Source organism: Planococcus citri, chromosome 4 (assembly GCF_950023065.1).
Source record: "Planococcus citri chromosome 4, ihPlaCitr1.1, whole genome shotgun sequence".
Taxonomy (NCBI): domain Eukaryota; kingdom Metazoa; phylum Arthropoda; class Insecta; order Hemiptera; family Pseudococcidae; genus Planococcus; species Planococcus citri.
This window is the reverse complement of record NC_088680.1, coordinates 48,047,240-48,065,997: the sequence shown is the minus strand read 5'-3', so window position 1 is coordinate 48,065,997 and position 18,758 is coordinate 48,047,240. Positions and strand designations below refer to the sequence as shown.

General features: G+C 35.5%; 1 protein-coding gene across 1 annotated transcript; it reads left to right on the top strand.

The window, feature by feature from the left end:
- Window positions 1-10,067: 10,067 nt before the first annotated feature.
- Window positions 10,068-14,449, top strand: LOC135843386 (uncharacterized protein K02A2.6-like). Its single transcript, XM_065361253.1, has one exon. The coding sequence runs from the start codon at window positions 10,562-10,564 to the stop codon at window positions 14,447-14,449; it is 3,888 nt and encodes a 1,295-aa protein (XP_065217325.1). The 5' UTR covers window positions 10,068-10,561.
- The last annotated feature ends 4,309 nt before the right edge of the window (window positions 14,450-18,758 follow it).

Sequence of the window (18,758 nt, the reverse complement as noted above, 5' to 3'; positions counted from 1 at the left end):
AAAAATAACAATAATTTTTGGAGAAAGCCAAGTACCTGCTTTTTCTCCCTCCCTTCCAATACTTACTGGAAACAATCAAAATGTGTGTGAAAGTTTTTTTTTTTTTTTTAAATATGTTGGGGCATATTTTTACGTAGATAAGTAGGTAAGTATGTGTAAAAAAGTACACGATTTTCAAGAGGACAACTTTCTCTGAAAATTCCAATTATGTGAAACCTCAAAATGAGTGATTGGAAAATAGATTTCGCTGGCCCTACCATGCAGTTTAGGAGGCAAGGAAGGCCCTTTGATTGGATAGAGCATCTTTGGGGCAAATTAGAGCACCCAGTCCGAGCATAAGCGCAACCCTCTTCTCCCTTTTAAAATATGTCATAAAAAAAAGTTGGTAGCCCTGGCGAAATTATAGCCCTGCCCTACCTATGCAGCCAAAATCAGCAACAATTATCTTAAATGTTGAAGTAGATATCGATAGAGCAGTTCAGAGCTCTCAGCTTCCACGTTGGAGCATTTACTTCTCTCATCATCCTATTTTTAAAAAAATCTTCAGGTACGGCTGATGAAATGATAGTCTTACCAATGCAGCCAACATTTATGAAACTTCAAGTACATGTTTCAAGGATCCAGCGTCAAAAGAGCTGTTTGGCACAACATGTCCAATGCATCTAAAGGTTGTCTGTCTGCCTGCCTGGCCTCTCAAGGTCATTGACCTACCTGTTTAGCCTCTCACGGTCGTCTGTCCGCCTGTTTGGCCTCTCCAGATTATCTACATGCCGACCTGGCGGTGGCCTCTCAAGGTCATCGACCCGTGTCTGGTCTCCAAAGGTCATTGACCCATATATAAGACCTCTGAAGGCCGTCTGTCTGCCTTCTCAAGGTCGTATATCTGGCATTATGGCTATATGGCATCTTAAGGTCATTGACCCCGCCTGAATGGATTTACACTTTTACAGTCGTTAGTCTGTCTGTCGGTCGATCTTGCTGGCTGGCTGGCCTCCTAAGGTCACTGACCTGTCTTTCAAGCTTCTTAACGTCGTCTATCTTCTTGTCTGGTTTCCTAAGGTCATTGACTCACCTGTCTGGTATCTTAAGGTGATCTGTCTGTCTGTCTGTCTGTCGATCCTTTTATAAGGTCGTCTGCCCGCTTGTCTGGCTTCCCAAAGCTCCAAGATACAAATTGAATTTCGTAATTTGGAGGCCATGTAGGTGTCAAAAATTGATTTGAAATTTCGTAGACCGTGCGAACTCCAAAAATTGATTCAATTTTTCATATGTACCTATAGTTTAGAGGCCATGTAAGCCCCAGAAGTCAATTTGTAATTAAATCATCATAATTTGAAGGTCATGTGAACCCCAAAAATCAAATTGAAATTTCGAAATTTGGAAGCCATACAAACTCTAAAAATTGATTTGTTTTTTCGTCTAGTGTAAAGAACATGCGAATTCCAAAAAATGATTTAAAATTTCGTGATTTAGAGGTCATGCAAACTACAAAAATTGATTCGATTTTTCATAGTTCGGAGGCCAAGCAAATTCCGAAAGTAGGTATTAGGTAATGTAGCGATTAAAATCAATCTTTTGAGTTGCTTTTTGATCAAAGCGATAACATTCAAAAAAAGAATTTCAGCTTTCTTTATAATTATAGAGCTAGGATTTTTATGCAGAAATATTATGAAAATATCAATTTTTTCACCCAAAATATGCAAAAAATATGCAAAAATTTCAGTTTGAGTAACAGGTATCCCTGAAAAGGATTTTTCAAGCTGAAAAACGAAAACTCTAAATTCGAAACAAAATGAACCAAGTGATCAAAAAATACGCGTACATTTTTCTTTTTAAAAAATAGGCAAAACAAGTTATTTATAAATTCATAAATTATTCCAGGAAACATGTTTTCTTGATGACATTTTAGCAGTGTTGCGATTTTTTGAACAAAAAAAGTCTAAAAAATCTCAATTTTCGTAAAAGTTCCCCTAAATATGTATGCAAACAAATACCAGAGAATGCTCAAATATTCAAAAATATATGCAGGTTTCTCCACTGAAATATGCTAAAATAAATGCAATTTGGTCAAAAATAAGCAAAATAATTTCAAAATGATGTTGGGTTCATTCGTCAGGAAATTTCAATTAATAATATATTTCAATTTGACCAGATTTTTTTAAAAATAAGAATTGAGGAAAATTTGAATACCAATACCTATTTAAAAATTTGTCAAAAATCGATAAGGAGAAATTCAGTTCCTAAAATTTGACCTGGTAGAATATTTTTGGATATACGTATGTACTTTTTCAATTTTTCTCGGCTTGGTTCTAAAATGATCCCTTCTTTATGTTTATTGTTTAGTAATTTCAATTTCGTTAAAGAAAAATGTTTGATATTTTATTAAAATTGAAATACATATCAAAATACATATGTATCAAATTGTGCTTTTCTGACATCGCCAGAAGAACCAAAAAAATTGAATAAAAGTAGCTACATATAAGTATTCAAAACAAATTTTTTTTATTATTATATTGTTTAAACAGTCAGATTAGGTATCGAGAAAAAAACAAATGAAAAACCCAAATGAAAAAACATAAAAATTAACGATCTTCAGTCTATTTTTAATGTTGATGCTGAAGAAGTAAATTATTAAGTCATCATTCATTGCACAATCGCTTTAAAAAATGGAGACAGACAAGACTTTAATCACAATTTAGAATTTCTCCACGAGGACCGTAAAAATGCAGTTTATTGCACTTACCTGTACGTATAGTTGCCTATGTCAAATCAATGAAGGATTTATAGCGGATTAGCCACGTTCCGAATTACATCTTTGCCATGTAATGGCATCAGCCTCGTGTCACAGAACCATGGGATTGGTATCTCTATCACCTACCAAGGGTTGAGATTTAAAAATTCAAATTTTAATTTCAGAAATCGATATATTATATAAGTGAGTGTTCGTCTTTTCATTATTTTTCAATAATCTGAATAAAAGTCATTAAGAGATGAAAATTTTGCAAAAAATCAGTTTTATTGATGAAAGTTTTTTTTAGAATATCTCACCTTTTTTTTCTCAATGAGACTTTTTTATCGCAAACTCGTCTAAAGCCTGAAAACGTGATAATAAATATTAAAACGACTGGAGAAGTACAACACCCCAACACTCCCTAAGGGTAAAGTACCCATCTAAATCAATTTTTTTCCACTCGAGTCACTTAATTAAACGAAGGCGAGTGCCACGATATTCGCACATTCAACTCTGAACTAAAGTCCTGTCTAAATAAATACGTTGATGAAGTCATTGAAAATGTTTCCAGCGGTCACTCGACCCCTTTTTAATTAGTCTATTTCAAAATCGTATAAACAAGGTGTAGCGCCTACTCCGTTTTAAACAGAATAGAAATTTTAACCCGACAAATAAACAATTCGTGCTCGTCACAATATCGCAACATTTTTTAATTAAGTAAAATAGGTATAGGCAGTTTATAGGTGTATTAGAATTATTTATTGAAAAAATTATGTAAGTACCTGGGTATCTGAAATAATTAAGCCTAATCAAAGTAGAAGATTAATAAAAAAATTTATACCTATCTTCAACTTCCGTGTTCTTCGAAAGATTTCCGGAAATTTGCTATTGTCACTTTTAGTTCAAGAAATTTCTCTAAGCTATGCATGATTCGTTTACTCCAAAATTATTAACCAACTCGCAACACCTCCCTACTCTTTAAAATCAGCTTCCTTTCTGGATTCTACAAGTGGGTATTTCCAAATTTATAAAATAAAAAAGTGTTCTCAAAACACATTTCGTACATTCTAAAATCAAAATAAAACTCAGCCTTTAAGGGAAGAAAATCCTGGCTAAATTTAAGCAAAGAATGAGGTTATGTACTCGTATCGAATACGAAACACATTTAATTGATAAAAAAAAAGTAAACTCCCATAAATCACTCAAAGATGGTTAAAATCCATTAAGCACCGTACACTGGTTGGCTGCTTAAGAGGTTACTGATAAAAACCATGACGCAGCTTTAAAGCTCAAAAAAAAAGAAGGAAAAAAGTACGAGTAGGTATAAATAGGAAAACTGACTTTTTTAATAATTGTCAAAGGAAAAATTTTAATTTCAAAATACATCCGATTTGTTATTTTAGGTTAACGAACCTTTTAATCTTATACCATTGGCGGTTTTTAGTAGCAACGTCGATGTGTATATATTTTTGAAAGCAAACTAATGCAGGCTTCTCGTTTATTGACACACGTATAACCGAAAACACTTCTGCCTGTTTAAAATTCCATATATTTGCCACGACCATCCTAATACAAGCTTATAAATAAAAGAGAAAAAAATTTTAAAATTAATTTCGAATCTGCTTGTTGCTCATAATCTGGGTAACTTGCCTTTATATTATTATTATATGTACAAGTAAGTACATCGATACACTTGCGCGTGCATTCTAATTTAATTCCATCGGTGTTTTTCAACTTGAAATTGTACGATAAGAAATTTTCAATCGGCATTTTTTCTCATTCAAAAATAGGCCGGATTTACATCGATGTTCACGCGACGACAAAATGTAAACAAGAATGGAATTTCTTTAAATAAATTAAACCAATGTATATACTTTCGCAGCGTTAGAAAAAAATAAATAAAAACGGCTTCTGGCATTCGGCATTTGCAAACGATTTCCAACTTTATACATGCAAATATTTTTCACCCTTACGTAACATTCAATAAAACGTTGTAAATCCAACTTTAAACAATAATAAATACTTTATTTTAGCTCAAGTTAGAGTAATCTGTTTTGATACGCACGACTTCTTCCATTTGTCGCGACCAAGTTCAGCAAATAAGTAAACATTCTCTTCGAGTGTAAAATTTGATTTTTACGATTTCCAAAAACTCCATAAGTACCTAACTACTGTTTGCTGCGAGCTGCGATACCTATAATAGGTATTTACCTACGGTTGCAATTCATTAGAACGTTTCATGGTTTACGACAAAAATTATATGTGAAACGAGTCTCCAGGGATGATTACAATTTGAACAAGAATGCAATGAAAGTATTTTCTTAAGTATAGCGAACATTCGTGTGTGAAATAAAATAAATCAGAAAAAACGAAACACACACTAGTACGGTTTGTTTGGTTCTTGTTTCATAAATTGGTAATACATACATAGGTACCTAGTTCAAATAGGTAGATGATAGTGATTTCGTGGTATAATGCTGACATTTTCTATAATGTAATAATAGTACCACAAATTATCATAAAAATTGTGTACGTAAGTGGTACGTTTGTGAAATGATGCAAAAACTGCAATAAAAAAAAAAACAGATTTGAAAATTTAATAAAATTACTGAAGTATTTTGATATAGGGGGGACGAGCGAGACTACCTAAAGTGATATAGGGGGGAACCTATACCTATGGGGGTTAAATTTAGAAATATTCCTTAGGCGGGGAATATTTGCCAATACCTAGATAGCTCAGACGGGTGGTAGTTTGTCTAATCTGCCCTATACATCATTTAAAAGAATATAAGGTAAAGTGGGGTAATTCCGATGGCAAAATTCAAAATTTTAGCAATTTCTCATTTTTTGGATTTCCTGTACATTTTGGGGCAAAAATGAAGTAACAACTTTATTCCTACATCCTTCAGCTACACATTGACTATATTGAAGAGTGATTTGTGTAAAGGCTTCATACATATAATTGAAGAGTGATATTCCAAAACTCGCTTTGTCCATTTTCACAACTTTTCAGGAGAGAGGAAAAACAGTTTCCCTTTAAACGGGTAAATTGGCTTTTTAGGCGAGCTTAGCACTTTATTTGGGTGAATTTATGATGTAGGAGTGTAGGTATACATTTCATCCACTAAATACTGCTGAAAAAAATTTCAATAACAATGGACAAAGCGCGTTTTGAAACATTTTTTTTTTTTTTAATTTTTAGTGAATTGGCTATTTAGGTGCGTTTAACACCTCATTTTCGTAGGTTGATGATGTAGGAATGTGAGTTAATACTTCATCTACCAGGTACCACTGAAACCCCAACTTTGATAAAAATGGACAAAGCGAGTTTTGGAATATCACTCTTCAATTGAAAAAACATTTTGGAAGGTTGAGTTATCAGAATTACCCTAAAAATGGGGTAATTCCGATAACGAATTTTATAAGGAAAGGAATTCTCCCAGGGTAATTTTGAGCCAGTGATGTTGAAATATACCATTTATTGCATATTTAGGTTTTTATTTCATGTAAATTGAATCATTAGAACAAAAATTAAAATTTTTTTACAAATAGGCATTTTTGAGGCATAATTTTTGAAAACTAGACCAACTAGAGAAAAATGCCCCGTTTTGAGGATTTTCTTTGATAATTTCGACCCCCTAAACATATAATACATCAAAACAGAGAAAAAAACATTGCAAGACAATTTTGCTTGGGCTATCGGAATTACCCCGCGGCATGAAAATTGATCTACATGTTTAATAATTCAATGCCACCAAACAAATAATTATAAAAGCAAAATCAAAAGAGGTACTGACACTTTAACACGTATTCATCAAATATCAGCTTCTAAACAGAATTTTCCAACAAGTTTTGAACGATAAAATCGAGTTTCAAAAGTGCACTGTTTCTTGCAGCAAAGGATTTGGGCATTCAGATTTTGAACACTGCACAGACTCGACAAAACAGAGCAGATGAACCATCTGATCATTAATGGGTGTAGGTTAGCACTAAAACTACCTACTTTCTTCATCATTTGTGGCAAAATGTGTTTTGCAACAAAGCTAGGGCTTGCTATCGGAATTACCCCATATCGGAATTACCCCACTTTACCTTACGTAATAAACAAGACACTTTGATGCTTACTAAGTATATTTACAATTTTGTACATAAATTCATCGAATACTCCATAAGCTAAGATTTTGACAGAGAGTAAGAAACCGGATGAATTTAAACATAAGAATGACCTTCACATATTTACGAGATGTGAGTCATTGTGAATAAAGACAATAATCCTAATTACAAGATTTTACCCTAAAAGACACAACAGTTAGGATAGGCGATAATAGACACATGGTAATATATACACGAGAATAATCACATAAATGAAATGTTTACGCAAAAAGCACATGATTTTGGTCACCATAGAGTTCGACACCATAGTCTGCACTTCTATGGGAAAAAAAGGCTTAATAATAAACGAAGTAGGTGCAAGCACCACTTACTTGAACTGTACACGTTTTCCATCTCTTCTATAGCCCACCTAATACTTAAGGGCGTCGATGGAACTTAACTAAAAGATACACTTGTATCACTTTGCGCAATGAGGATATGCCCGGGTGCATTCCCCAATCACCAAACAGGTACACTTGTTATTAATCGATGGAAGATCGATTAATCTAAAATTATTCAGTAGTATTAACCATGCGCGAGATGGCGTTAAATGAAAAGAAGTCATACCATGGCTTATCCCATAAGGGATCGCGTCCATGGTATTATTTAGTTAACACTGACTCAAGAACCGACTATTGCGAATATCCGAAAAAGAGTACCTAATTCTTGGATGCGAAGATCAGTATTATAAAAGCAGCGTAAAATGGTCAATCTCCCACCCCCAAATGTAGTGGACCAATCAGGCACTTGCTAAGTACATTTACTTACACATAAATTGTAGAATTTATGTGACTTTCCTTATTTATGCCCAAAATCCCTATCTTGGGCTATAAATGTCAAAGGCGCCGCGAACCCTTTAATAGAAGGGTGCGCAGCCCTATATGCGCGAGTACATCGCAACTGAATATGTACTTAGCCTATTTCTAAAGTATTTCAGACGTTACCAATATTTTCAATATAAGGGGTTCATAATATAAGCACTACCTTTGGCAGTGGGGGCAATCCGCCCTCTCACAATTTCAAATGCAGAAATTGCCACAAAATATTAAATTAAGCTTTAAAAAAAAAAAAAAAAACAAAAAAAAAAAAAACTTAAAAATGAGTAGTAGGTATTTGGTAAAATAGATGACACAAGATTGAAAAATTCAGAAAAAATTGTACAATATCTATTTATAAATTTGACGATGATAAGTAATGTTCGTGTATTCTTCAAAATTCTATCTTTGAAAATTTTTTCTATAAATTTTTGCCAAGAAATGATGAAATACATAAATTATAATTATGAGAAGTTACACGAAAATCACACAAAAAATATACGTAGAGGTCTTGTCAAATAGAATGAAACTGACATGAAAATCACTCAAAGTTGAGAAAAAAGCGCAAAACATCATTCAAATTCTATAAAATAATGAAAAATAAAATCCCCAAAATACGAAAAATTTTATGAGAAAAAATTTATCAAAATTTTGCGAACAATTGATGATAAAAAAAAATCAAAAAATATAAATAGGTAATGCAAGATTTTCAAAAATCAACAGTAAGATACTAAAATTATTAAATGTGAACAATTAAAATTAGGTAGTTCAGAATTTTGACTGTTCAGAACTGGTCTGATCCAATCATTCCCCCCCCCCCCAATGGAATTCACCAAAAAATCATTTAAAAAATTGAAAATTTTGCAAGTAAAATAATGCGAATTGGGTACCTAACCTACCTAGTACAAGAGTCGCTTCGATCAAAATGAAGATATGGTTAGTGCGAAGTAATCAACTTTTTCCTCGTCAATGTAAGTGATAGGGCCATATATCCTGAAAAATTATCCCCAAGTACGGGGGTTTGTCGTGTTTACTATATAGTGACAGAAGCGTATATATATAGCAAAAAGTTCAATATTTTCGCAGAAGGGTATTTTTTTCTCCCTAAAGTAAATTGTATGGGATCATGTTCGTTATGTTTGATCGGACAGGGCAATTTTTCCAGTAACATCTTTTTAAACGGAAAATCCCGTCCTTTTTTCGATGATGGGTTTTCGCCGAAAAAAAAAACACATACACACATTTCCGGATGACCCAAAATTTCATTATCTGTTGACGTTTGGTAATTTCCTCTACTTTCTCAATAACTTGGATATACGATTAGAAAGGCCGAAGAAGAAGAAAAAAATTATTATCGAGTGATCATCATAGGCTTTATCGTTTCTTTAAATGTCAACTGTGAAAATTAATCGAATGAGGACTGAAAAACATGCCGATGCCGCAAATACGTCGTAGGTAGGTAGGTAAATAATGTAGAATCTTATACGTTTTTGATAGTGTGCGAATTTTCATTAATCTCATTCCTAGTACCTCTACCTACCTACTATAAGAGGTATCATTCACCCGTATTATGTCGTACGACTTTTATTGCTTCAATATCAAAAGAATCTGTGCGTCTTTTTTTTTAATGTTTCATCAATACCTTTACCTACCCATCATTTTATCTTAGGTGTTTGGTTCGGATTTGTGATGGGTGAAAAATAAGGAAATTTAATCAAATTTCGAGAAAAAGAATTCTTTTAAAATTCAACTATATGACACCTAAAAGCAGTTTTTCATTAATAATCCTTACTTTTATTTGAGAATATAAGTTTTCGTGATCTGTTTATGTAATCGTTTTCATTGTACTCGCGAAATACTTGAGAAATTTCCAACAATTGATTTTTTTATCAGGAAATTCAAATTTTCGCGTTCGATTGGAAAAATTAATTATGAATGAAAGAAAACTGACCTGGAAATGGAAAAATATAATGGTATGAAATTTTTTATAGGAATTGTCATTTTTTTTTTTTTGTTATTTTTTTCAAAGGAAATTGGAAGTCTTTCGATATAAGTTCGAGTCAAATAAAAGAATATTATGTACTTTTCAGCAAGTAAACTTCGAAGCCAATGGGTTGCAAAATCAATACACTATTCCATGTTTTGACACTGATACGGTCAGTGTCAATATAGTAGCAATGATGATGGTGTGAAAATAGGTAGGTACATAGGTAGAGAGGTACTGAATTAATGAAGAGCACGTCTCGGACGTGCGCGCGATCCGTTGTCCGGCGAATGATAATAATAGTAATGATTCCAAAATTGTATTCATTCGAGATATGATTTGGATTTTGAAATTAAGTTTTATCGTAGTTAAACTGGATGTGAAAGCAATCTGTCACCTGGTCCACGCCGCCATCAGCAGCTGCTTATTATCAGACTGTTCGGTTCCGGCTGATTTTAGAGGAGTTGCGCCTGCCATACCTAAGAGTAAGAACCCCTACAGCTGCCTTACAACGCTCATTATTTCGTCATTTATTCGACAATTCGACATGAATTTTTTTTAATGCACTTTGACCGTTATGTTGTCTGAGTTGGATAAAAAATTTATGGGAAAGGTAGACCATTTTTTTTTTTGGTCAATAGGTATTCAAAGGTGTGATAGCGCATTTAGGCGCTATTCGTTACGGCAACACTGCCGTACCTCGTTATCGTCAGTTTAGATGATATTTCATCAGATTATGTTTACGTTCGAATAGTTTAAAATGTACGAATGCGTTCGCGTGTTATTTTATTATTTTTTAATGAATAAATATGAATAATCGACGATCTTTTATTGAGTTATAATATTGGCGCAGTCGGTAGTGTAGTTCGCGACGTAATTATGGATGCCCAGACGGCTGCAGCGATTCTACAATCGCTCACCGAACAGAGCAAAGCTCTAACAAATGCTGTGGCAAGATTAGCCGAATCTTCCGTTACCACCAGCGATGTTTTGAACACCACTACGTCCGGTGGCAGCAATTCTTCAGCTCCGATCGTCCGACTAGACAAGTATGATGAACAAAACGAAAGCTTCGAGAATTTTATCTCTAGACTAGAAGTGTATTTCAACGCTTATCATACGGCAACCGACAAGAAAGCTTCAACCTTGTTGAACTCACTGTCACCGAAGATGTTCGCTTTGGTAAAGAATCTAGTCTATCCAGAGGACATTAAAACGGCATCATACGCTACCTTGAAAAAACTCATCGAAGATAAGGTCTGCCCTAAACGACTGAAAATTCTAGCTCGACACGCGTTCTTAAACCGCAAGCAACGTGAAGGTGAATCTGTATCCGACTACATCACCGAGCTGAGAAAATTAGCTGTTGACTGTAAGTACGCCAACGAATTTTTAAACGAAATGCTACGCGATGTATTCGTCAGTGGACTACGTTCAAAACCTATCCTTGATCGTCTTTTCGAAGAAGATGATATTCCGCTTGACAAAACCTTGAGTATCGCTCAAGCGATTGAACGTGCGTTAGCTAGTACCAACGAAATTCTCTCACCGGCAGTATCCGATGCTCCAGTTCACAAGTTACAAAATCAAAACCAGAACCGCAGTCGTTTCAAGAAGAAAACGTATTCGTGTGACAACGGTGGTCAATTTCAAAGTGCGACAACTACTCAGTGTATTCGTTGTGGTTTGAATAATCATACTGCGGCTAATTGTATGAAGAAGAATTTACGTTGTAATTTCTGCAAAGCTCAAGGTCACGTCGCCGAAGTTTGTTTTAAAAAGAAACGCGCCGCTGAAACGAAACCAGCCAACGAGTCTACGTCTACGAAAACAAACTCCAACGCCAAACCGAAAGGTGTGAAATCTGTTTCGAAGTACAACGACGTTAGCGACGACGACGATTACAACGTTTTGACCTTACCTGTTCGAACTGTTCATTCGTGCTCCGTGCAAGATGACGAGTCTCCAGTTATGATCAACGTTAAAATCAACGATAATCCAACCGAAATGGAAGTAGATTGCGGTAGTCTTCGTTCGATTATGAGTAAATCGATTTTCTGCAGTCTTGGTGGCAATTTATCTACGTTACAGCCGACCAACGACGTTTTCAAAGACTATACCGGGCACGTCTTTCATCCAATCGGTGTCGCTCGTGTTCCAGTTAAATACAACGACAAATCTACGAAGCTGACTCTCCACATTATCAACGAAAACTTACCTGCTCTTCTTGGTCGAGATGGTATGCGAGAGTTGGAAATTTATCTCAGCAATATTCATTCCGTTCAGCGCTCCGATCTACCTACACCAGTGGCCCAACGATTAGAAGCCCTGTTAGAGAAGTATTCGTGCGTTTTTGAGCCCACCATCGGTGAAATTAAAGACCACGTCGAATCGTTACACTTCAAACCAGACGCTGAACCGAAATTCCTGAAAGCTCGACCCGTACCGATCGCTCTACGGTCCAAAATTGAGGACGAGTTAGATCGTTTAGTCGCCAACGGAGTTCTCAAAAAAGTTGAAACCAGCGAATGGGCTTCGCCGATCGTACCAGTCGTTAAAAAGAACGCTGTTCGCATTACAGGCGATTATAGTGGAACCGTTAATCCACAAATATTCATCAACCAATACCCGTTTCCTGGCTACGACGAAATTACAACGCAAATGTCCAACGAAGAAGGCTCCGAAGTCCACTCGTCAGTACTCGATGTTTATTCGGCATTTCTGCACATGCCAACTGACGAAAAGACAAGCGACGCTCTCGTTATCAACACGCACCGCGGACTGTATCGCCCGAAACGCATTTTCTTCAGCGTGGGCTCAGCTCCGGCAAAGTTCCAAAAATGGATGGATGGAAAATTCCGCCGTAAAGGTCGCGTAGTTGTGCACGACGATATTCATCTCTCAGCAGCCAGCATCGAAGAACATTTTCGTCTGTTGGAAGACACTCTTCGAATCTGCAAAGAAGCTAATTTACGCTTGAACCGTTCGAAATGCCGTTTCTTTGAACGCAAAGTAAAGTTTGTTGGATACACGATCGACGCGAATGGAGTTCACGAGACCGACGATAAAGTTTTAGCAGTTCTCAACGTTCCTGCACCCACCAACCCAACAGAGGTGAAATCGTTTCTTGGTCTCGTCGGTTTTTACTCGAAGTTTGTCCCTCATCTGGCGACAATAGCAGCTCCGTTACATCGTTTAACTCGTCAAAGCGAAGATTTCATCTGGACAGATGAATGCGAACAAAGTTTCCAGCACGTCAAACAAGAAATCGCATCAGAACGTGTACTCACTCGCTACGATCCGAAAAAACCAATCGTTGCGATTAAATGGGCCGTCACGAAGTTTTTCAACTATCTGTACGGACAACGGTTCGTTTTATACACAGATTCAGAGCCCTTGACTCATATTTTTGGGCCTCACCGAAAGAAGTTGCCAGCGCTTAGCGCTACTCGTATGATGCATTACGCATTATACCTTCAACAGTTCGTTTTCGATATCAAGTACAGACGCTCAGAGAAGAACGGTAACGCCGATGCCCTCTCCAGATTACCTCTTCCTACTTCATCCGACGATCTGTTCGCGAGCAAAGACGACATCGCAGTTTTCCATGTCTCACAGATGGACAAATTACCTGTTACGAAACGCGAACTTGCGAAAGCTACGGTTAAAGATCCGGAAACACGTTCCATTCTCGATGGTCTACGCGCAGGAAAAATCTACAATTCGCCTTACACCTGTGAAGGTGACGTTTTATTCATGGGTATGCGCGTCTACGTTCCGTCTGCTCTGCGCTCATCGGTTCTTCAAGAACTTCATAAAGGCCACATCGGCGCATCGAAAATGAAATCGCTCGCTCGATCTCACTTATATTGGCCTAAAATCGACAAAGACATCGAAAACATCACGAAGAAATGCCAATCTTGCGTCGAAAACGCAAGTGACCCGAAGAAGACTTCTCATTATTCGTGGGAACCAGCGTCCGCGCCTATGGAGCGCGTTCATATTGATTTTGCAACCATCAACGGTAAAATTCTATTTTTGATCGTTGATGCATTCTCGAAGTGGGTCGAAGTCGATATCGTCCCCTCTACGTCATCGAAGTCTGCGATATCAAGCTTGGAATCGTTTTTCACCACGTTTGGTATTGCTCAAACAGTAGTCTCCGATAACGGAACAGCGTTTACAAGTTCCGAGTTCAAGGAATTCGCAGAGAATGTCGGTTTCTGCCATAAAACGAGTGCTCCGTTTCACCCAGCAACCAATGGCCAAGTCGAACGTTTTGTGGCCACTGTAAAAAATTCGTTGAAAAGGTTGCCTGGCACCGACTTGCAGCAGAAGCTGAACGAAGCGTTATTTGCGATCCGCCGAGCTCCGCATACAACAACGGGAATTTCTCCAGCCAAACGTTTCTTGGGCCGTGAGCTAAATTCTCCGTTAAATTTATCCGCCGTTGCCAAGGCAAAGTCGAAGCCAACGCCGATCTCTCGACCTCCAGTCTCGTTTTCCGAGGGGGAAAGAGTAGCGGCTCGTAATTATTCTCGTCACCAAGGGAAAAAGTGGCTGATTGGAAAAATCGTCAGTAAAGACGGCGAAGTTAATTACACGGTATCTGTTAACGATTCGCTTCATCGATTTCATGTCGACCAACTGAGAAAGATCGATCAAAACATATCGCCGACAGGAATCGTTCCTATATTTTTCCCAGCCGAACAAAGCGAGTCGCCGGAACCTCCACAAGATCCAGGAGAATCGCCGGTACCTCAGTGAGAACCTAGAGAACCGCCGAAATCGCCACCGCCTGTCGTCAGAAGATCAAAGCCGCCTGTCGTCAGAAAATCGAAGCCGTCTGTCATCAGGAAATCATCGCGATCTCGACGCCAGCCTAATCGATTAAACCTCTAGTTCTCAAGAGGGGGAAGATGTGATAGCGCATTTAGGCGCTATTCGTTACGGCAACACTGCCGTACCTCGTTATCGTCAGTTTAGATGATATTTCGGTACCACCTCTTGTGTTAGAATGGCCAAGTATTAGAATGGTCAAGTTGTAGAAAAAGAGGGAAAAAAAGGGAAAAATATTTTTGTTGCCAACCCACTTTGTTTGGAGAAGAAAATTTCGTAAAATAATTAAAATGAAAAGTAAAGCCCATGTATTAGAATGGTCAAGTTGTAGAATAGTCAAAAGTAGTAGAATAGTCAAGTATTAGAATGGTCAAGTATTTGAAAAATAGGGGGAAAAGAGCAATCTGTTATAAGAGGATGAGGAAGTGGTACTTAGACTTACTACTTTTTTGGATAATAGGGTACAAGGGTAGCTGTTTTCAGGGTTGGGGGGCGTTGTGTCCGCTCACCTCGGCTTTGCCTCGGTTGCGCGGGTCGCTTTGTTGTTCATACTATGTCTGTTAACTTCCCTCGGCCTTCGGCCTCGGTGAGTACAGTTTTTTAGAAACTACCGCAGGTACTGTCTACATACACGGTAATGTCCAGCCTCCGTCTGAACTCACCAAGGGGAGTAATGCTCATCGAATGAAATATAAATTTTAAACGGCTCGGCTTCGCCTCGCCTAATTCTCACATTCTCCGAGTCCATCCTGATATTTGTATTTTCTAACACTTGTCCATTCTAATACTTAACTATTCTACAACTTGACCATTCTAATACTTGGGCTTTACTTTTCATTTTAATTTACAAAATTTTCTTCTCCAAACAAAGTGGGTTGGCAACAAAAATATTTTTCCCTTTTTTCCCCTCTTTTTCTACCACTTGACCATTCTAATACTTGTCCATTCTAACACATGAGGTGGTCTCGATATTTCATCAGATTATGTTTACGTTCGAATAGTTTAAAATGTACGAATGCGTTCGCGTGTTATTTTATTATTTTTTAATGAATAAATATGAATAATCGACGATCTTTTATTGAGTTATAATAAAAGGGTAGGTGAACGAGGTGCATTTGTTAGTGTTTTTATTGAGTTTTGACTAATTAAATGGCTCAGCTTGTTGAACTTTACACTTTTAGAAAATAATTCAACATTTTGCCACACTTTCATTTTGACTTTTTGAATTTCGTTTTTTGCCAATTTCTTAGCGACTTTTGGCGTCAACATTATCTATAGGTACCTAATATCTACCTGTGTCTATTCCAGTTACAGGTACAACGATGCAAGTACAGGTAGGTACATACTAATTTCAAAGCAAGTTGTTAATATCAAATTAACCTCAGCATAACATTAAATGAGAAGCAAAACAGCAAGATTGTAAAGTTATGTAGGTAAATTAAGTTCAGGATTATTTTATCATCGTCGACCAACGTTATAAGAAGTAAATATTTCATTATCAGATATGAAACCAGAGAGAAGGAAAACTTATTGGAAACTCATAAACTGTTTAACCATAAGTAAGTGATATTCAGATTGAGTAGAGTGGATTTTCTCTATTGATTTGTGCATTCGTACAAACAATAGCTGCGTTGGCAATAATACTAATTCCAATTTTCCACTTTATGTCGAAGTGCTAATTTTCCGCTGGTTACAAGTTTTAGTGTGATATTTCATCTCCTTGTAGTGTGAAATAGATTTTCTCGTTCTTTTAATTAGTGTTTTGGATTGTTCAACTTTACGTTAATTTCATTAGTTGAATTTTATTATCGTTATAAGATTCAAATCTTACAGTAAATCTTGATTTTATTTCGGATATTTTGCCCATAGGCCTATAGGCAAAGTTGATTAAGGAAAACGAAAACCGTGATGAGGGGAGAAGAAATATAATAGTGTTTTAAGTCGATATTTTTTAGGCTAAGGGTTTAAAAAAAAACACATTTTAAAGCAGGAATGTTTTTTTCATACAAAACAACAAATTGTTTTTGAAGAATACTTTTTCATAAGTTCACAAAGTTTAGTGAGAAAAGCACCCATTTAATATCTACATTTGGGCAAAAAAATTCTCAATTTTTTTGATATTTTAGAGCTGGAATGGTTTTTTTATACAAAACAACAAATTGTATTGTTTTAAAGAATACTTCTTTATAAGTTCATAAAGTTCAGTAAAAGAGAAGCACCCACTTAATATCTACATTAATTTGGGAAAAAAAATTCTTAATTTTTTTGATATAATTTCTTAAATTTCTGATACTTTTTAAAAATTTCACACACTTGAAATATTTAAAATTTTTTTTTAAACTTAATGTTTTTGAAAAAATTTGCTTAAATGATAAGAAGTAAAACAAATTGAATTAAAATTAGTTTTTTTTTGTTTTCTGTGAAAAAATAATTTTTTCCATGTTTTTTCTGATTTTTTTTCAGTTTTTTGAACAACAATTTTTAATGCATAAATATTCCAACCTTCTAAGATTTTTTTTTTTTAATTTTGCTAAAATGACAATATAACAAATTGAATTGGAATTGATATTTTTTTTAATGTTTATACTTTTTCTGAGTGTTTTTCCTGATTTTCTCGCAATTTTTTGAAGTAGGTACCTATATATTTTTTGGTGTAGGAAAATTCAACATTGGATGATTTGAAACACTCAAAAATATATTTTTAAATGTTGGACGTTCATTTTAGAGTGATCTCCAATAAATGGCATAGAAAGCAGCAAGAAATAGGGAGGTCTTCTTTGACTTCTTTCTAGATATAAAAATTTTTGGAAGGCGAATCTCAATGACGTAAAGTAGGTATACGAAGTTCCAATTTCAATTTTACTAAGCAATTAATGACAACACACCACAAGTGGGAAAATTTTTGGCATATTATACCTACTTTTTTTTCAAAAGACTGTCAATTTAAAAAAAAAAAAAACGTTTTTTGGGGTAAAAATTTTCAAAGAAAAGTTTTAGATTTTTTATCACTGTAAAATTTTTGCATACAAATATTTTTAAAACAATGTCTCTTATCAGGGGTAACATCCATAACATTAGAAAAATTCTGATGTGAGTTTAACAAAGCGAAATCAAAAGACCATACTTACAAAAAACTCTACCAAAATTTCAAATACTAAAGTGTATTTTTCAATTTTTAGTAATTTTTTGAAAATTTCTAGGTCAAAAATACGAAAAAAAATCAAATTTCATCAAATTAACCTAGAAAGGTAAAATTTGATATGTACTAACCCTGGTTTCAAAGTTACACGCCATTTTCATGTCGAAAATGAAGTACAGACTGAAGTTCAGATTTCTTTGCGATTGGTACGAGTACCTGACAGTAAATTTTTAAAATTTTAAATCATGAAATCGTTGGAAAAATTCACAGTTCCAAAACCAAGAGAGACCTAATCAGTCAAGTGGGTCACTATAGAACAAGCACCAATCGAGAAGTTACATAATTTGGGCAGTTCTAATGACACTTTTTGAGGATCTACAGTTTATCAAAATATAGCTGGAGGCTCCTAATCGGCTGTAAACCAACTTCAATCGACTCGACTACGTGTTGGAATTAAGGTATAAACTTATAAAGTCAATTTTAGATTTCGAACTTCACTGGGCACAATTTCTCAAGTTTCGAAAATTTTCTGGAGATTTCAAAACTGCTCGAAACGGTTCAGAACTATCTTCAATCCATTTCTAGTCGTTGATAAGATTTTTTGTGGAGGAAGAGTAGGAAGGGAGAGGGAGGAGGGGGGGGGGTCAAAAGCAAAAATTCTGAAAATTCAAATAATATATTAAATTAAGCTGGTACTTATAGCAAGACCAAAAACTTCGGAAAGTGAAATTTTGAAAAGTAAAACAACAAGCACCCCCAGACCAAACAGATTTCAATCACTGAATTTCATTTCTTAATTTTTGGCGAATTTGAAAAAATCAAAAATTGCCTTGTTTTTATGAAATAAGTAGGTACCTACCTAACGAATTGAAATTTGATCAAATTAAGATAAAAGGCTGGAATTGGTAAAATTTTGATTTTTTTCGCATTTTCCCCTAAAACATTTTCAAAAATTCGTCCAAAATCAGAAAATGCACTTCAGCACCCAAAAATTTGACTCGTGATGTGTTTTAGCAATCTTTCGATTGGTCTTTTGTCTGATTCAATAATTTTTCTGTTGCAGAAAAAAATAAGGGCTTATTGTTATAAAAAAATGAA

What these genes read in the sequence shown, in the direction of transcription:
- LOC135843386 (XM_065361253.1), top strand. Translation starts at nt 10,562, where the DNA reads ATGGATGCCCAGACGGCTGCAGCGATTCTACAATCGCTCACCGAACAG.